Genomic DNA, 21579 nt, shown 5'->3' on the forward strand with positions numbered 1-21579 from the left:
TCTTAAAATATGAGCCATTTAAATGTGCTGCTGCTTCTGCTTCTGCTACCCACCCACCACGTTCCTAAGTCCACAGTCCTTCTACAGATGAGCCAGACATGAAAACTAGGACAGAAATGCAGCATTTTCTTAATTCCCTTTGGACTTTTACACCCTCCTTTTCTAAGAAGAAATGGATTGTTCCATTTAACCTTTAGCTAATGATGCTGCTGTTTTTCACCTTTAATTGAATCCTAAAATAAAAAGATGCACAGTTAGCATTTTGCTTGCAGTTTGTACTACAGTTGTTTTCGTCAGGAGGTTCACCAGATCTCCCTGACAACTTTCTGATAGACATATGAGTTCCTATCTGGAGCAAGTTTAAATGCAGCTTTATCACTCATCGTAATACTTGAATAGCAAATACCAAGCCTGAGGTTTTTATACTTTCAGCTCTTGAAGTTAGGTGTAATAATGTATGAATAATATACTGAAAGTCTACGTACCAGATCCATTAGCAAGTCACAAGAGTTTCTTTGCCACACTTTTTTACTGATACAGTGTCAAGAAGTACCTAGTCAAGAAGGAGAATAAAAGGAGTAGAAACAGGTCTTCTTCCAAGATGTAAAGGATATATGATTGTTTCAGCTGTCATTCTTTGGGGCAGGTCTCATCAGTTTCTTCCGTGTAGGTGTACACAAGGATGCCTGACCCCACCTGTGGTGCAATAAGTAAGAAACTGACTGAAGAATATCTTCATTTAAAAATGGGCATACAATTTACAGCTAATTCAAAATAATGTGGCTGTGAGGTTTTTGGAGGATTACATCTTTAACATCTTATTTTTTAAGCAGATTTATATCTCCGATTTGGAGGAATGAAGAGCACTGATCTCAAAAGGTTTATGTATTCTCTCTGACACTGTCCCTGGCTTGATGAAGAACTATGAGAAAGTTTCTTTTCCTTCCTCTGTCTCAGCTTTCCTATCTGCTGAATAGGGTTAAAAATACTCATTTGCTTTTTATAGTTCTCTGCAATGTCCTGATATATGCAGCTGTGTAAAGGCTAGCTAGCGTTGTTATCCAGTATCCCAACTTCCTGACAAAGCCTTTACACAATAGTAACACTTTCAGTAAGGTGCAATCTCTGTCTCTTGTAAAGATTATAAGGTAACTGGGAATAATCTCTAAAACTCCTTTAATGCTCTATATCAACTATGAAAGGAAAGACATTTGTTTCGCATGGCAAACAGACTATGCCTGGGTATGTCTTCCTTACTAGTAACCCAGCCATGAGCCACAGCTTGCAGTATAGCCAATGATGTCTGTGCACTGATTTAGAACAAACTTTCATATAGATACCTATAAATGCATCAACGCAGCACAACAGTTAAGCTGCCTGTTTAATTCCCTTGATGTCTGCTTTACATCATTCTTTGAATAACTTTTCCCATTCTCCCTTTGCTCCTCCACTGCAGCTTTCACAGGTGCACATGCCTATTGTTCTTTGAAGGAAAATATCATTACGTGAGTCAGTTTTCAATCTCCGAGGAGTTAGAATGATTGATACTTAATTTCCCTACGTTCTTCTTAAGCTGCATTCAACATATCAAATGTTAATGAGCAAATATAATTGTTTGAAGTGAAGAAATAGGAAATTTAATCAGTTTGTAATAGACAACCAATCTGCTTTTAACAGTGCTGAGAGCTGCATAATTACCTGTTTATTAAAGTGTTACTGTCTTCCATACTAACCAGAGTTTGACATACAGACTGGTATCTTTCGATCTTGGCATTCATCCTGCTGCTAATCTGAATTAGGTGGAGAAGCATATTTTAAAAGACTTAGCTAATGGAGGCTTTCTCAACTAATAATCAAAAAAAGGTTTACTTCCATTTTAAGTGTTACATTCAGAGTGTGCAATTTCAATTATAAAATTAATATCAAATTTCCTTTATGTGATAAGTATAATGTGAGTGGTAGACTGAATTTACAGCTAATAAAGACTTTTGGTGATCTGCTTTAATAGGTAAAACCAGATAAGATCTGCACCTGAATCACCGTGATTAAGTAGAATCCCTCATCACAAGCTGGCATATTGGGTCATGCAGAGCCAGCAAGCTGATGCAATTTAAAAATTGCTATTTTGTTTCATATATCACTTGTTCCCATGGATATAATTCTTTTAAAAAATAAATATATAGTGGAATATCAAGCTTTTGTATGATCTGTTCAATTTACTGACAGCTAGGGGTTTTTTTCTCCAGGAGTTAGGTAATCAATGAATTTTAACCAGGTCCTTTAGTGAGAGTATTAGGTTGAATATCTGTATAGTACTCATTCTCACGCACACTGTTGGATGGTCTTACTATTGGATGACTGTTGTTGATCTTGCATGTCTCACCCTGATTACTAAGCAGGAAAAACAAGTCTTTTTTGTATTTACTTGTTCTGTGTCCGCTGAAGTTCATGTAGTTAAATGAGCTATGACTTAGCTTCTTTTAGCAAATGTCTAGCAAAGGTTTTGTAATGCTTCCTCCACCACTGCACCAGTGACTGTAAATTATGAGTGACAAACGAATGCTAATATAGCTCTACAGCAATGCTCATTGCTGTTTCCACCAGGCTGTTTTTGAGCAGGTCAGTCGTATGAAACAGCAGATACTCACATGCAAGCTGCATGTCTTTATATATGAAGTACCTTCCTTTGTGCATCTCAGACTTTTGAGTACTCCTCATGGTTCAGACTGTCTCTGCTTGCTGCAGCCTGCAGAGGAACCAGATCTAAGATGTTTTGTGGAAGTACTTCAGAGCGTATCTTAATGCCTCTAAAAAGTTACTCTTGAAAGTAAAGCAGCTTTAGCTTTAATAGCTCAGTGTAGCCTTTCAACCTCTTTTTTGTCTGTATCCAATTGTAACGCAGGTGCTAAACTGTTTCTCTTTGTGTATTGCTGATTATGGAGACAAGACATTTAAGTCAAGTTTCAGTCAAGAGGAGTTTTTTAGGTATGAGTTTTAAATTTCCAAAAACAAATGTTTACAATGGAAATGTTTACAGTCTTCACTACAGCAGCATAAACTTGCCACTGTAATAACCCCTTTCATATTCCTTTTCTTTTCTGCAAAATATGTGACTTTCCTCCGCACATGACTGTATATGTTGTGTGAACATTGTAATAAGGGTTTTCAGAAACAAAAATACATTTTCTTTCAAACTGAAAGTTCCCTTTCAGGCATCTGAAGCAGAAACATTGCTTTGAATAATAACACTCTTAACTTCCTTGGCAGGGTTTTTGTTTTTATGTTGCAAAAAGTTGTCAGAACTACAGCAGCGTGGAAGCTCCACACTTCTCTTTACAAAGAAATTTTTGCTTCCATGGTTTTAGCCTCCAGATGAAAATCAGCATTTGAAATTTCTTCAGGGACAATTGAAAAACAACAAAGCCAGATAGTTATACAGAGTTTTTCAGCCTTATGTATGGTTGTCATTTTGGCAGGATGTAGGGTAGTCAGGCTGATTTTGAGATATATATACATATATATATAGGAAGTGATTGAATCCTATACACCTGTATTAATCTGTATTGAATCTGAAAGATTCAATTGTTTTTGATGCTGTTCTTACTGCTTAATCATCAAAATGTTAAAAAGGTGGTTGAAGCCATCTGCCCTCAGTAAAGGAGATAAAGCCATTCTTAAGCACTAAATTGAGTAGTGAGGCTTTCTGAAACATGTCCTTCACCTATTTTGCAATCATGTGGCAGATGGCAAAGAAGTTGCTTTTTTTCCCACACCCAAATGCATACAGAAGTAATAGACCCTTTTCGTATGGAAGTGACACCTCCAGGTTATATTGTGAAGCCATATGGCAAATTCACTAGATCTCTCTTACTACCATTTTCCACCGAAGGCTGATGATAATAATTACAACATTTAAGCATCTTTTTAAAGTTGGTACTTTCACTAGAGTTGAGGACAAAAAGAGACAATGTGTAGTAAGAACTAGTAACTATCAAAGTCAATACTTTTTAGCAGTTGCCACATTATGGTACATGTGAATAGCAGTTTCTCTCTGCCTCCTTGTTTGTAATAGGAGATTTTAGTGATAGCTGTGTTAGAACAGTTATCTTTCACCATTTTCATGATTCCTGTATTTTTCTGTCTTTACCTTAATCAGCTGTGTGGTGGTTTGTCTATACAGAGAATGAGATGACCCTGCTGCTTTCCATTCAGCACAGAAGGCTGTAAACGCAGAGCTAGCGGAGTTTTCTAAAAGAGACAAAGTTGGCTTAGGCTCTGCTGCAGTGTGTCACTTCTCAGAATCTTCGTGTGTAGACCAAGTGAAACAGAGCATTGTTGGAAAACTGCTGATAGATCCATTAGCAGATAGAGCCATTCACATTCCTCACATATGTGTGGCTACATTTTGCATGAAATACATGCCTGCCTTTCATAAATCTTTGGAAATTCTTTGAAAGTATAAACAAGCTCTAGAAATTATTCTGAATAATTACTGAATGTTTATTTGCTAATATAAATTTCTACATCCCATGCAGGCTGTTCTTTCAGTTGTTTGTTAACGTAGCTTGTGAAACAACAGTTTGAGAAACCGATGATTTTTCTGTAGCCCGTTGTCAAAGCCACAGAGGAGGAAAACGCAGTCTTTCCATCCTTTTCCCCACAAAGACTGAGCAGCAGGAAATCAGACGTAAAGGTCTTCAGAGCATACATAGATCTCCATCTCAAAGACAAGATACTGGTTTGATTTCTCTGTTGTGGTCAGTCTAGAAGAGATACATCAGACTTCATATCAGAATTCAGAAGTAAGAGAAATGAGAAACTGCAGTAATTAAGGAGACAAAGGTGAATCAGGCAAAAGGAAGTGTTTCAAGGTTGTATTGTAGAATATGGAAGATTTTGTGAAAAGTAATGTATTTGTCCTCTTTTCAAGGATGTGGCTGTAAGATATGTCCTGCAAACAAGGAAGTTATGATCTCCCTGAAACTCCAGAGCTGAGCAAACTGTCCTTGTGAACCAAACACGCTTTCAGAAAAGAACATTATGGAGGTGGCCCTGTATTGCTTAGCTGCTCAGACTCCTAATTGCCTAGATTAAGCACTAGAATCCAGTTTTTGTCCAAGGAAAGTATACAACATCAGCCTTACAAGTGTACCTCACATGTCACATGAGGGGGATGTGAATTATGAAAAGCTGGCGCTTGATGATAGGATTTCCATCCTTGATAAAGAATCAGCCATAAACTGGACTTGATGGGAAATTTATCTGGCACTCTTGACAGAGTGCTGTTAACATGCCTGTAAACCAAGAAAGCCTAATGCTAAACCAGAAGGAGCAGAGAAATGCAGTTTGTCAGGAAAATCACGTAGTCAAAGCATCTTTTCTTTAGTGAAGTTTATTTTCCAACTGGTCTTCAGCAGCCTGGAGGAAGCTTGGCAGCAGGTGTAAGGAGGTTTTTCATCTCCTCATTTGCTGAACAAAAGAGTTTAGCAGATGTACAAACAACATGTATTTCAGAAACAAATATATCAAGAAACAATAAGGCAGCTTTTTTTTTTGTCTTGTCACCATATCAAAATCTTTGAAACCTGTCATCTTTCCTCTATTTTATATCCTTTGGTGGGAACTGAAATCTCTGTATTGATATGGCCACCAATGCACATGACAGTCTGGGTGATTTTGAAGCATTGCCTTTGAAAAAAGAAAGATATAGGCTTATTGGATTAATTTCTTTCCCTATCCATCTGTATTCTTCCGTGCAGTTGCATATTCAGATGTAGACTTTGTGGAGATTCCCTCTGCTGCTGCTAAATCTCATTCTGTTGCAAGTATGTTTGTGTTATTGTGTCTGTACTAAGCACAAATACATGCTGCATGTTAGAATGGCTTTCCTTGTTTACAGTGTACATCAAATACTGCAGACTCCATAAAATACAATAAAAAATAGAATTAAAAGGTTAGTGTTGCCCTTTCCTGCTTGAAGTGGTGAAAATAACCAATGTGCTCACAAAAATAATAAATGATGCTGCTGAGAGAATTTCTTGTCATGCAGATTTTATTTTTATCGTGATTATCTAGAAGTTAAAAGGAAAAACATCCAATACACATTTATTTGTTAATGACCTTCACATGTATCTTGATCTGGCTAATACTTGTTTGATTCTGACTATTTCTATGACAGAGGAAGAAATTAATGTACCACAGTTCTTCAGTCTTAAATAAAAAAAATATATTGTGAGTGATATATCTCGCTCATTAGATACCTATCAGGATAATAAATTTGGTTGTTCTAGCATTTTTACTTATGCTTTAATGTAGACTAAATTATCTTGTTTGTTCATCTGAGTAAAGTGTTCATGATAATGCACTTAAACTCCCAGCACAAGTTTAAAAAATACAGCATCTGAATATCTTACTCACACGCATGAGCAGCATTCCTTCACAATAAGGTCCTTGGGGAAAAATAAAAGAAACAAGTAGCCAAAATGAACTCATATTTTTGAGCTGGAGAATAGTGATGATTTTACTACATCCTGATGCTTATGATTGACTCAACATGAAAACAGAAAGTAGAAATGGGAAAGACTAATTAGGTTCTTTCGTCCATTCCCTAAGGAACTGTCTACTGAAGGGGATAAAATGATCTAAAACTTCTCATTCATCATCAAAATTGATTCTGCATTGCAACCTGATATGAAGAACCCAGTCCAACAAGTAAATTACCTAAGATTTTTGTGTTGGAAATGTTACAGACAGCATGTTTTTTACAAAATAAATGCCATATTTGTTAATCTTCCCAAGTTCAGATGGGCTGTTTAGAATGAGTGATTAATAGGTATTCATATTTCCGTAATGCAAATCACCCATATTGAGAAAAATGCACAAATCAGAAACTAAACGGCTTTCTTACTGGAAAACATTGATTCAGCTAAACTGAAACTTTTTGTTGGACTGCTTTCACAAAGATAGTCCAGGTTCAAACCATGGGCTCAAGGCTCCTGGAATAAGACTTCAGTCAGAGCTGTGAGCTCAGATGGAGAACCAATACCTCATGTTGCTCTTTGATCTGAATCAATTTGGACCTATCTCTCAGTTTACGAGATGAGTCACCTATCGTTCTTCTGACGTGCTTGGCTGTAATTAAACCATTAAAAAGTTTGTGGGACATGGAGAGAAGGAGGGTCCATGTGTGAGTGAGACCAACTCTGTTTCTCTGTAACCAGTGCACTCGACTGGAAAATACTTCAAGGCCTCTAATTACAGTTATTCAAAGTATTCCTGTTCCAGAGCAGAAGAAACTGAAACACACTCCCTGCAAGACACTGCCTAGCAGTGCTCTCTTAAAAGCTGCGTAAGGCAAACGTCAAGACTCTGGCCTTACGCCGGTGTCCCATATAACCCTCACGAGGGTATCCCTAACCCCCAGGAGTGCCACATAACTGCAAAATTTGGAAGCTACTGATTTATCCAGCCTGAGAAAATGTTAATGAGAGGAACAGACTACTTAACATTCCCACTGTGTGTCACATATATTATACAAAAGAAGTTCATCAGTTATACTGGATGAACTACATTGTTTTCTTGGGCTTTTTAATTTCCTGCAGTTAAGATCAGAAAAAGCAGCTTTCTTGAATGGCATAATCATAGAATCATGGATCATAACAGTACATGTATGGCCAGTAGTACTATGTACACAGCTTTTATTGCAGTCAGCTTTGCCTGATCTCAGGCTAACTGGAGAAATCTGGACCATTTCCGTTGCTGCCAGTTCCTCTGTTCCCAGTCTGCAGTACTTCTGTGTCTAGTCAAAAGGTGTTATGGAATGTGCTATTTATTCCTTGAGAAATTAGATGACATTTTCATTTTATTTTGTTGATACAGAACAAACTGAGCTAGTATTGGAAATTTAGCTGTGGAGAAATGTCAATCAATAAGTGTGTAACGTTTTATTAGACGGAAAGTTAGCTAGTAACATTAGCTGTAGAGTTATAAAAATGTCTTAAATAACACCTGCCAAGAGTGCACAAAGTTTGGTTTCAGGCTTAAAAATATTTAAGTGCAGCAATGACTTGTTTCTGAACATGGTGGACATACTAACGTGGAGCAGGAAGAGGTTAAGATTACTCAGAAATGGCTAGGGAGCTGGCATATTGTGGCTGCTGTATGTCGTACCAAGCCTGTTCAGTTCATTCGAACCCTGCCTTGCTCCCCGTTGTCTCTCAAGGTATGTTGGGATGGTGACTGTAAGGGACATGAACACCTTTTGTGTATTCATGGGCATTTAATATGTAATGCAGCTCCCACTACAGTGGAGGTCCAGTCCCGGACTGGAATTTCTAGATGGTATCATAATACAGACAAATAATGTATAGAGATGTGCACTGTTCCAGCCTAGGTAGATCTGTATCAATAAGGAAAAGAAAATGCCATATGATATTCCAGAGAATAAATACCACATCCCCATAAAAATTTCTGACTACCCACAGAATCACTGCAGAATGGGGTCGGAGGAAATGCCAGCAACAGAAATGATCCAGCTGTAGCCAATAGTTTATGTGTATGTGTATATACACACACATAAAATAGTATTTTCAAACTGATTATCTAGTTTTGTGAAATGAACAATTTTAATGAAAAAATTCTCTGGAATAATCAGTTTTGTCATTACTCAAAGGATATATTTTTTAAGTATCTCTATATTAAACTGGGATTTTAGAATGCAGGGTTTAGGGGTTTTTAATTTTAGCTAGCTGTAAAATGCTTGCATATATTTCATAAAGCAATAGGACTGTAGCTCATCATTAGTGTACATTGTGAACGGCATGTTACAGGCCAAATGATTTTATGTTCTTTTTACATTTGGAAAGAGATGGAGAATTTACAGGTCAATCTCTTTCATGCTGCAAAAGGTCTAGTGCTGCCTCCTCTAAATATAGGAGGAGGTGGTGTAGAAAGCCAGCCAAAGCACTGGTCAGTCTCATGGGAGCCATAGATAAAAATTCTACATGCACCTCAGTCACTTAGTAATCTAAGCCTTGTTGAAAGCTAATGGGACTTGAAAGCACTTTGAAAATTTCATTTTGTGACAGTCAGCAGGGCTTGCTGACTGGCTAGTCCGAAACAGGTAGGATTTAGTTTGTGCTTGAAAATCAGCCAATTACTATTCACTGTGTTATCCCTTGGCTGATAATGAGAGAAAGCTGTGTTTTTCCTGAGAAAAGGATACAGCAGAAAGCCTCTATGTTACCAGTAGCTGCACTTGGCTGGATTTGTCCCAATAAAGCATTTCAGCTTACTTTATAAGCAACATTTTCCTGAAATGTCAAGCTAACAAGATTCAGTCAGATCTGTTTCTTATTGACAATTCATCTAAGGTGAGGAAATAATGAAAAATGCATTTTAAATTCATAGCTCAGTCCTGATTAACCCACTTGAGTGTAGCTGAGGTGGCTAACTGTGGGATAGTGTTGCTGTACACTGTTTTCTTTTTTTGCGTTGTAAGGTGGTATTGTTGCAAAAGGCCAAAAAAAGAAATGGTGGACTGGCTACAACTCAAATATAGATCCTGCATATCTCTGATATGCACAGCATATCTGAAGCCTGGGTTAAAACTAGCATTAGAAGAAACTGAACGTTTTTTATTTGTTTGTGAATTAAATTCTGGTAGAATTCTTTCTTACAAAAGGATATTCTTTCTTACCTAACTATGAGTTAATTACCACCTCTTCAAACAAGTGGCTCCTCTCTGTGCCATCTCTGAATCTACTACCATGGAGGAATCAGTTAATATAAGGTTTAAAACTGAGGGGGAGCTTTATTCCATACCTCACATAAGAGTAGCCATAGCTTCAGGCATCTTTGCTTGGGCTGCCTGCTGGCTTAACATACTTACAGGGAACCAATCTCATTGGAAGTTCATCCACAGCTTTGTTTATTTGTATTTTTCCAAGGCAAGAATGATTTGCAAGAAAGTTTTATCAAGAAAGCCAGCATAGCTATATAATTACAACATAGCCCTGCTGGAGATTACACAATAGTTAATATTTGTAAGGCTAAATTTAGAAAGTGCTTTTCAAATGCCATCACAGTCAACACTATAAGTCAATGAAATTAAATGGCAGGAGTGAGAATGTGTTTTTTCAGCTCATTGCAGGGGTTTTGTTTAATTGCATTGAAATTCTTTAGTGCACAAAATGGCTGTGGCTAGGATATGCAGAAGTGACAAATAATAAATACTGAAGTATGGCAGCTAGAAACCAGCAATTAATAAATAACACTAAAGCATCTATGGCCAAGTTTTTCCAGTACAAACATTTGTTGCCTTCTAGTGTGCTCATTCTTACAGTGATAGGCCTATAGGAGACTTCAGTGAAAGTGAATAGATGGCTGGCAGAGGAGTACGTTTTACCCTCCATGCTGTTTTAGTTTCTGGAACAGATTAGGGAGGACTTTAATTAAAGCATTAGAAGCATCCAGGTTATATGACCTGATTCTTTTTCATCCTTATTTTCTTGACACCTTAAAATACAAAATACCTATCTGTCTCCATTTTGATAGCTATGAGTGAGGGGTGGGCCCATATGGTTTAGTGATATCTTGACCACAATTTTATCTCAGACCTAAAAATTATTCACTCTCATATAAGCCTTTAAAGTCAATTTAAGTGTATGTGTTATGTAGAAAATGGATGTTTAAACCTTTTTTTGAGAGAAGTTATTGCAGAAAAACTGCATGATCACTGCCTGAGGTTTTGCAGTTTTTATAGCAGAGCTTTGTTATGGACTTCGCTGGCCTCCACAGAGGTACTAAACCCTTAAGAACTCCTGGAAGGGTGAGTGAAAGTTAAATGCATGCTACCATAGATATTCAACAACTATATGGTAAAGACTGCACTTGACAAATCAGATTATCAGCAACTGACCAGATCTTCAAAGTATCTTCCTTTCAAAAACCAGCTCGTTTGGGGAGGGCAAAGATGAGCAGCCTACAGCGGTGCTGCTGCGTGGCAGTGGCAACACAATTACAAAGAAATACTGAACTAGCAGTTTATCTTGCTAGTTGACTAAATCAGCACAGCTGGGATCTGGCACTTTCCTTTATAGTATGCTATTTTATATAGAAAGATTAAGACATTTTATTTTAGTTTAGTTTACTTTATGAAAAAGTGGAACCTAATCTTACACTCCTTAGTCTACACCTGGTGACACAGAGGTGCCCAGGTCTGCAGAGCTGCTGACCACTGATGCTTCCCATGAGGTAACTGGGAGGCTGGCAGAACTGGACACTCATGAAAACCTGATCACATAATGATGCGTCTTCAAATTCCTGTTGATAAAATCTTGGGCACATTGCCTTATTGAGTAGGGAAAAAATGTATTTCGGTTAAGGGAGATGTTCCCTTGCTGCAATCAGTGATATTTATAGTTTAAAGTAACATTTAACTGCAGTTTTTTACATAACTTCTGAAAAGGTGTTTTGTTCTTACCTCTGAATTCTAGCATGGTTAAAAGAGCGAGTAACATGCACTTATAAATTATCAGATCACCGGACTGGCAAAGCATTAGTAACCCTATAATTTTGTTTCCTTCTGTGAAGTTCTCTGTAAGATATCCTACTAACAGCTAGTCTGACCCATTTAAGAGGTTGATTAGCAAAAGGAGAATTCTTGGACTTTTTAGTCTATTATCTTGTAATCTGTTCTCCTAGTAATTTTTTTTTTTTTAATCTCTGGTTTTATGCTTTCATGTGTAATGGGTTTGGGTTTTTTTGACAGCATAGTTGCAAAGGGTTTCATTGCTTTTTGGCACTTTTTTTTTGCCATGCAGCCATCTATGGTAATAAGAAAACATTTGCTATATCTCAAGCTCATTTCAAAGGGATCGTACATCATGAAGAATGAGGACTAAAATGCAGCTCCCTTTATGCAGGTTTTGCTTCAGCAAAAAGTGAAGACAGTTATCATTGCTACTAGAAGCAGCAGTAACCATTAGGTGAGGGGACCATTTTATAACTACCTCCTTACACGGGGTGGATATGTCTACTTGCTGGAAGGATTTTTATTGCTCTCTTTTCCAGATGGAATTTAACTGCTGCAGATACAATTCTTGCATCTTGTCAGCTGCCTCTATCAGCACATGCTAACGGCTGACACTGCCCGTGCACTGTCCCCAGGGAGCCTTTGGAACTGAAGGGTTTCTGTTCATTTTCTGCACGTTTTTGGCTTTGATGTCTATCATTGAATTTGGTCTCGGGTGGAGCAAACATTAGCTTGTGGATTTGACATTCTATACTAGAAAAACTATACAGTTTTAGAAGCTGTTTGTTCCTTGTTTAGCCTGCTTGCTTTTCTAGAAATTGAAAAATGACCCACAGATTTAGAAGTCCCATCTGAGTAAGTGCTGGAGACATTGCAAGATTCTGGTTTTACTTGTTTCTTTGTGTGTTCGCTTTCTTTCCTGCTTCTGAATACTTTTTCCTGTGTTCTGGGCCAGTTTGTCACGTTTGAATTGATCACATACCCAGCAGCAATACCAGTTGTTAGAACTGGGTCTCACAATAACAAGCAGAAATAGAGGCTCTAGAAAGCTCTGTGTACAGAAGCACCTTCTTAAGAGTTTAAACCATTCTTAAAAGCTGTGTGATTTTCCATTTCCTAGGATGCTTGCATTGCCAGGGCAGCAGCTAACAACTACTGGTAATACAACTAATGCTTGTGGTATATACAACTGAACAGTTTTGTTGAGTTTTTTCAATAATGCATTTAATTAGATTGGGGATTGGATGGTTGATTTCTTTTTCTTATTTTCCTTTGCTTTTCATCTTCTGCTTGCAGTATGTTGTTGATTTCTTTTTTTCACAGCAGAAATCTTTGATACCAACTACCATATTGTGTAGCTAATGGGGTACGCTGCAGGCTTACTGTTTGGCAGCACAGTACCTTCTCTTCAGACCTTCTCCTCCCGCAAGGGGACAACTGCTGAGAATAACCTTCCTGCCTATTGTGCACACATCTGTTAAGTTGATGCTTAGAACAATTATAGGCTTTTTCTCTCCCTGCCATGAGTGTCTGGAATCAAATTGTTCAGCTCTTCATGACAATAAATCCTCCAACCCTACCTAGCCTCTAATGCTTTTCAATTCTGGCTGGAGACAAGTAATAATTTATTCATATGTCAGAAAATAATTTGAAAAATGTCAGGAAGAAAAGCAAAATGGGGTAGAAAAGCATTACTTTCTGAGACTTTAAGGTAGATTTTCAGGTGTTTGGGGTTTTTTGCTTTCAGTGTCTGGAACATGAAAGACATTTGGAGGCTACGTGTAAGAATTAGAGAGGAAAATCATGAAAACACTTGAGAATACTTGAGGAGAGCAGGAAATCCTGTCAAGCACTTTTAATTATGATTGTCTTATCATTTGGATAGTACGATTGAGAGGAGCGTACTCAGCACTTTAGAATGGGACATTTCTTCTAGAAGAACATTTGGAATCAACCTTGAAAGACTTCTCACAGCTCACCATTTTCTCTTGCCTGAAAAATGCTATTACCTTTTCTAAAGATTATTTTTTCTCATCATTTATTATCTTTTTTTTTCTTTATAAAGAATGACAAATTCAAAATCTTTAGGAAGAAATCAGTGTTTAGTATCTCTCCCCAGTTGTAATTTGTGATCTCGGGATCTGAAATGTAGTAATCTTTAAATCATGAGACAAATTGTCTGTAGAAAAAAAAAAAAAAAAAATCAGGAATAAATTGTTGCGGGTTATCCCAGAACTGTCAAAAAGGAATGAGTGTTACAAAGTAGGGCCCAACCATCTTGTATCTCAAGTGAATCTGTAGGAAAGAAAGCTGAAATAACACAGAAAGAAACTCACTACCTTGCCCCTCAGTTCCTCCATGATTCTGGCTTCTGGCAAGGAGAAAAGAAAAGGGCTGTATAGACAGGATCTTTTCTCACCTTTCCTGCAGCTTTAGCAAGAACATATTCCGATGAACAATCTTGAAACATCACATAATCCTGTGGTGACAGAAGACAGTGAAGCCATTTACATTTGCTCCTTTAAACCAGGTGGTGAATCAGGATTCTTTAACAAGCAATAGTGTTGTTATTTTTTGTCTTTGATCAAGTTTAAATAACCTTAATAATGTGTTATGAACTTGCAGATAGACTCTTTCTAGGACACTACTCTGTGGAAAGCTGCCTTTCCATAATCCTGTTTTTAGCTACACTCCTTCAAAGATGATAGCAGTAGTAATTTTGCTAGTATTTGTTTGAGATTTGAGAGGAAGGAAGGAGCTATACAGAGACAGTATTTTCTTACAGTGAGTAGAATAGTCTCCTTCCTTTTACCAGTAGGAGAGGTTGACCCAAAAGCTTTCTAATGCTGTTGTGACTTCAGTTGCCCCAAAAGCTATATTGAATCCTACATTATTAAAACACAAGCAAGCTGAAGTTTCTCTGTAATGTATATTAATTATCTTACTTCAACATTCAAAATCGCATTTGGACTGTGTCTGTATTACATATCTAGAACACTTATGTAGAACTAAAATACTTATTGTAGTTTTCCGTATGGTGGAGTGATTTAAATCTGGTCATATTTCAGAATGAAATCTCACAAAATTATCACCTTTTCTCTGCTGCAAATTAAAAGGAAAAAAAAAGTGTCCAGCTTTACAGCCACAACATCAGCTTGAGTCTGGTAATTTCCGAATCAGTAATTTTAGGTTCTGCTGTTACTTCTACTCAGAGACCTTCTAACATTTCTTGTGTTCTAACAGTCATAGCTTCCTGTTGTTTTTCTCCTATCATATGAACTACCAGGGCAAATAAAAGACAAGTTGAGTGACTGTAGGGAAACCTGTGAAACTAGTTGTTTATATATAGTTGTATATGCAGCATTTTTAAAAGCATAGGAGGCAAGGAGGAGAATACATAACTTCTTTAAGTGGTGTATGCAAATTATGGATGAGAAAATTATTCTTTGAAATTGCTGAAGATAAATCTAAAAAAATCTGAAGGTTTAGACTATTACCATCCTTTTTCTTAAACTGGAGTTCTAAGTAAGTTATGTCATAACTGTGATGCTATTTGCCTAGTTCGCTGGTTTTGACTTGCTTATAATATCACAGAATCATGAAGCCATAGAATTACAGAGTGGTTTGGGTTGGAAGGAACCTTCAAAGACCATCTAGTCTTTGAAAGACCGCCACCACCACCACCCCGCCATGATAATAATAACAATAAAGTATTACTACATTTTCCACTAAGTGCTCCCTTTCAGAGTGAAATTTTTATTTTCAAAGTACCAAAATATGGGTGCTAAACTACCCAAATATGTCAAACTATGGTTTTGTAATTTTTTAAGAGTGTTGATTTCTTCACTAGAGGAACATTTGGCCAATAAATTATCCATTTTAGCTAATTTAAGGCATTCTTCAAAATAAGCAACTAATAGCTTACTGCAGTGTGGCAGTTCAGTAATGGACGTTAAATTTATAGTACCTGAAAGGATTTTATATTTGTTTATTCTTATTGGCTCAGTGATTTTAAAGCAGTGGTTTAAAATTGGGGTGGCACACTGAATGTCATGTGAAAGACATGTAGGCTAGGAACAGGAGCAGGCACGTGCAAAGTGGTGTGGTGGTTCGCAACATTTTACATGTCTGTAACGTTTCCTGTGGGCTGGTACCCAGCTTTAGTAGCTGCTAGAGGAAGTCCTTGTGCATTCATCGACAAAAGCACACAGAATGTTGGGGAAAGCACTGCAAAGGACATGGCTGCCATGGCATGCCAGGGTTCTGTACTGCTTTCCCCACTTTCCCGCTATTTTACAAAGTGATAGACGGCAGCAAAAAAAATCTCTAACTTCTGTCTCACTTCAGGAAGTACAATTTAGGAGCTGGGGTAATTTGATGATAGTGTATACTAAGAAAAATATTAGAAACTAGGAAAGGCCACATAGTCCACTGAGGCTCATTTCATTCCAAATATACCTTCTCTACGTTATTATTCTATTTGTTAAGAGAAAGAGTAATGTTGTCCATTTTTTATAATTCCACTTCTGGGTATTACAGCGATAAATACTTAAATGCTGGAGAACTAACTTTCTTTCAGAGCACTGTTTCAGGGGAAAACTATTTAAATGCAGATGGGTGGGATGACAGAAAAGAAATTGACCCTAAATGAAAAATATGATGATAGTGATATGAATATATGTGTATAGTCATGGTTTCTCAAAGTTCCCCAGAGACAGGCTTCCAATCATGAGACTTTCAGATAGTAACCTTTCACTTGATTTATTGTTTCAGGACCAATGCAGGAGACAATATATGACTTTTGGAGAATGGTATGGCATGAAAACACAGCCAGCATAATCATGGTTACTAATCTCGTAGAAGTGGGAAGGGTAAGTGATTTTTGTACTTAAAAAGATGAAAGACTTCCAAGGTGTTTGCTTTTGAAAATTAAATAGCAGACCAACAAGATGCTTATGCACTAAGTAGAGCACATAAAATATTTATGACTGCCTGTACTAAGAGGTTCATTATCAATTATTTTTAAACATGCCTTGGATGCTTGGCTTTGATAACATTAGCACAATGAAAAAGTAACTGATAAAGCTACATTCTGTACAACATAGCCTGCAAAGACTGCCAAAGAGGGAAAGCACCGTCTCTTTGTGTATATCTCAAACATACCACTTCTATTAAGGGAAAACAGGGAATTGGTTACAGAACAAGGTATGGTGTCATCTTTGTTTTATTAAGGGAGGCTGAGGGAGAGTAATTCCGAAACAGATTTCTGAGAAAAGTAGTTAAACTGTGAAATTGCACCTTATTCATAGTGTATAAGTCTACATCAACCTGGTTTGTTTAGGTTTTTCTTCCTGTAAGCCTTCTGGAATAAAACAGAAAAAAAATAGCTTTAGTCATTTGTACACTAAATTTCTTGACCAGAAGGTCTTCTTCAGGAGCCAAGTAGTAAAGGAAAGCTTGAGTTACTGTGTACTTTTCTTTCTTTGCTTGATAACTTCTAAACTGTGCTTCCTACTCAAGTCATTATGGCTAATTTTGTTTTCAGCATGTACAGAATGGAACCATTTTCTTTGTTTCTCACAACCGTCAATAACTGAGTCTTTTAATTTACTGCTTTGTCTATGCACTGGTGTCTTAGTTCCCATTTGGGATGTTGTTTTCAAAAAAATTGCCTGGGAACTGGGCATATGAAAACAAAAGCATTGCTTTTATTGCACCTACTGCAATTATTGTAAATCGAAGTGTTGAAATAAGAAGTGCATGTATCTTGGTGTGAGCCTCATGGTTTTAAGAGATGTTTTTAATTTCACACTGCTGGAGTGGCTGATACCCCTCTTCCCTGTGGCATTTGCATGAGGAGAGTAAGCGCTGTTTGTGTGGCGTGAGTCAAAGTATCAGATCTTGTCACCTTTTTAGCAAGTCCAGTTTTACAGTCTCAATCTATTCTTCCTTATGTCCTTTGTCAATTGTTAATATAAATCCTATTGTTTAGATATCTGTGTGCCTAAGCCTACCAACAGATCAGGTGCCAGGATTATTCTTAGATACAATAAAAGATGGGGTTTGTGACTGCAGTTAACACCTGCTGCAGGAACACATGTACGACTAATGGCAGAGGCAAAAAAGGATCATGGTGGCCACTTTAAAAATTCAGTCCCTTGAGTGAGCAAGAAGGTAGAAATATTTGGATGGTCATGTATCAATTCAAAACGGATGGATCTGTATGAATAGGAAGCTCTCCAGCAAATGTCTTTGTTAAAGCTTTATACACATTCATAGGTAGCCAAGCACACAATTTAAAAAGGGATGTTTTCAGCGTATGGATAAATAAGTCTAACAACAAAAATAGCATACAGTGTGAAACCATGTACTGTTTTCCTAAAGTCAGTATTTGAAAGTATCAATTAGAGTGAACGGTCAGGTACCAGCCAGGGAGATGCCAGCCTTGGTGCCAGTGTTGGCAGCCTCAACTCACATCGTTTAGGTATGCAGCACCTTCCCTTAGCAGCAAGCAACAGTTTGTGCCACCATGAAGATTTCTTCAGGGTGCAAGAGTCCTAGTGGGATACAGATCTGCAGCTTTGTTGTTTCTGGCAGTGGTAGAAATGACTTTGTTCTCACTTTCTCTGGAGGCCAACATAGGTGAGATCAGAGAGCAGAAACTGAAAATGAGCTTTTAATGGAAATGAGGTCATGCGAGCCACAGAACAATGCAGTCACTCCTCTGCTGGTGCTTCTGTCCTAGTCCCAGAGCTGGACCCATCAGCAGCAAGAAGGCATGCTACAAACACACCATCTGTCCCGCAACCCCTAACACAAGCTCTGTGCCACCTTGATTAATAATGATTTTAATGGACCTTTTGGTAGCATTCCTGCAGGGCAAACCTTGTAACCTTCCCAACCTTGAGGTTTTCTATTGCAATTGCTAGTGCTAGTGTAAGATTTATAGAGGTTTATTATTTTCACTTTTTAACCCTCCTGACTCATTATGTAAGCCAAGGAGGAAAATTCCTTTATATTTTCAGGAAAGAGGAATATCTATTTAACATGTTTGCCACATAGTGTACGTGCTTCATGAATTAATCATTGAGGGGGCGTATGTGTATTTGTTTACCAGGACTGGCTGGATAGTCATTAAATCAGTGCTAGGAACTTGTTTCTTGCCCTGGAGCACTATGCATCAGGACTGTTTTAATTGGGGATGGAGGAATCACCATGAGGCTGTCCCTAATGCAAGCACCTGCTGCAAATGACTCAGTCCCCACATTACCCTCCAGCAGGGTCCGGGTACATCTGCCAATATCTGTCATTATCTGAGGCACACTTGTCAAAACCATGCATCCCTTTAAGCTCTTGTGTGTTCCAGCAAGGGACCCTTGTCAGTGTTTCTGGCACCTGCAGACTGCTGTGCACCTGGTATTTAAATGGCACATAAATGTGTTTTGATTGTTTTCTCTCTTTAATGAACCCACCTGAGGGATATTTCACTCTTTATCTAGTAGCCTGTTACCCAGTCACTCACATTTACACTGCTTGTGTGGAAATTCAGAACTCACTTGTGCTGTTATACTAATCCATCTGCCAGAAGTCTTATCACAAAATCTGCAGGGCTCCCTAAGGAGCCTTTTGTACTGGTAATTTAAGCTAATGATTTCTAAACATATTTAGTCGGTTTTATGAAGACCTCATTAGAATGTGACTGTTTATTAAAAATCTAAATGAGGTCTCGCAGTCATTTAGAAAAATCATTGCTGAGTTGCATGAACAGTTCTTTGATATCGGATGTTGAAGTGTTTTTTAGTTAAGATTGGCCTAGTTTGACATAAGAACTTTCACAAAAAAACTAAACAAATAAGCAGCCCTTGAAGCAGCCTTGGAAAAAAAGTCTGTCTTCTTCAAGCTGGGGTCAACAACCTTCAACTCACAATGAAGTTCACAAAAAGGGAATGACAAGTAATTAGTGGTATAATATACCTACATTTTAGTACAAGAATCAGAATTTTTGAAACCATACACTTAACAGGAAAAAGCAAAACCAAGACTCATAAAAACTCATCAGTGTGACCACAAACTATTTCAAAATCATGTATTCTGGATTATATTAATGCAAGAGGCCTCCATGCTCATCTTTCTAAGTGGTAGAGCAACTGAAGACAGTAATGTAATTTCAGGCAAAATCTTTTCCCAAGAGCTTTAGCATAATCTGGTGGATTATTCTAGAAGAAACAAAATTTTTTATTCCACCAGTGTAGCGGTGATCAGAAAACAGTCACAAGCAAGAAAACATCTTGCTTACTCCAGGAGACTGCTCTAGACTACAGACTCCAAAAGACAGAGCTGGATCCTTCTGTGGAAAGCAATGGGAACTGGATCAAGGTCTGTATGTACCGGCCAAAGTCTCAGGTTGCTTCTTGAAGTGCTTCAATATTTGCACACATTGAAATATTTCTTTCCTCTTTGAAGAGTTATGTGGGGAAGATTTAGAATATATTCAATTGTGCCATCTAGCTGTCACCTCCATCTTTGTTCTTGTTGGGCTGGTATGGTTGGCAGAATCAAACTTGGCACGCCACATCATTTGTCATTTGTCAGTAGTCACTTTCTCTCCCACTCCTTGTTTTTGCTTGAAGCAGAAGAAGTTTAATGAATCTGATTAATAAATGGTGAAGCACACTGATGAAATTCAGTGGAGTGGTTGATATATAAATATGCTGCAAGGACTCATGTTTGTCTATCATGGTTTTAATACAACAAAGTATTTACACAAAAAAATCACTAGAATTAATTATAAAAAATAAAACCTCACCCCAGGAGCATAGTAATTACAGTAATTAGAGTTTCTCAATTATTATCCAGAATTAGAAAACAGCCAGTGCTAATAGTGTTAATAAGCACACAAAAGACCCTTTTTTTGAAAGGAGGCAAGGTTGACTGCAACGGAATGGATGTGACAGAAACAGGGGAATGAAGGTCAGCCACAGAGTGGTAAATAGCCCCTATGCCTGCAGGCACACCTTAGCGCTACCGGAACAGCCTCTCACTGCCATCTTATCTCTCAGGAGTGTTGTGCTTTCCTGATAGCCATCTCACACTCCTCCTGGGTGACTTTTCCTTCCTAGGAGTCAGCAAGTCTGTGTCTGCACAGGGAAAAACAAAGAACACAGTGGTGGGTTACTTTTCCTTTGCTTGTTTTACTGGACCTGTGGATGACATGTTACATACATGGCAATCTTATCTGCCTTGCTGCAAAAATGTTGATGGCTCCAACTTTTCGGGGTTAAAAGAGTATTGGGGTCCACATGACATCAAGGAGACCCATGCAATGGTCTTCTGGCACAGAGGAAATACCTCCTTCATGCTGGCTGGCTAAAAAAGTATTCCCAGTTGTAAGAAAGACAAAATCTGTCAGAAAAGAAATGCTCTTCTCAGGAAAGGCTGTATAGGACCAGCCCTAAGCAATCACATGTACATGTGTTTGGGCCTTGGATGCTCAGGATATGCAGCCTTGGTCAGCATTCAAGAGACATTTCTGAAACAGGTACAAATATGTTTCCTTAACAAACAAAGCCCAGAAGTCTTTATGTTGAACCGGATCTTCAGATCCAGCTGATGATCCATTTCTGTTATAGACAGACATTAGATGTCTGAGAAACGCTGCCAAGTATAGCCCTGTCCAAAGACTTCTTACTGAAAACATATTGCAAAAAAACCAAACAAAAACTTCATAGGACATTCCAGCAACGTAAAAACTGTGTGAAATTTCCAATGGAGTTGCCACCAATTAGAATAAAAAAGGAAGTATTTGACACAAAGCTATTACAAAGCTTGCATTTACACATTCTACAAGTTTTGAGAGTCTTCCATGTGGAAGAACCCTCTAATAAACAAAGGTAAATTCAACTTGTATTTAAGATCCAGATCACCCATGACAGAGCTATTGCAGAGGTGAAACATAGTAACTCTTTAACACATCTCACAAATAACACGTTTGTATTTAGTATAAATGGAAGAACACTCTATCTAACTGAAACAGCCTCTACATGTAA

General features: G+C 37.8%; 1 protein-coding gene across 9 annotated transcripts in view; it reads left to right on the forward strand.

The window, feature by feature from the left end:
* The window catches only part of PTPRM (protein tyrosine phosphatase receptor type M), a 481749-nt gene that overhangs the window by 430757 nt on the left and 29413 nt on the right, over positions 1-21579 (forward strand). For all 9 annotated transcript variants that reach the window (XM_056332147.1, XM_056332148.1, XM_056332152.1 and 6 more), the window contains one exon: positions 16307-16404. In XM_056332147.1, coding sequence (XP_056188122.1) covers positions 16307-16404 — 98 coding nt within the window. The remainder of the gene's footprint in view (positions 1-16306; positions 16405-21579) is intronic.

Source organism: Falco biarmicus, chromosome 3 (genome assembly GCF_023638135.1).
Source record: "Falco biarmicus isolate bFalBia1 chromosome 3, bFalBia1.pri, whole genome shotgun sequence".
NCBI classification, from domain to species: Eukaryota; Metazoa; Chordata; class Aves; order Falconiformes; family Falconidae; genus Falco; species Falco biarmicus.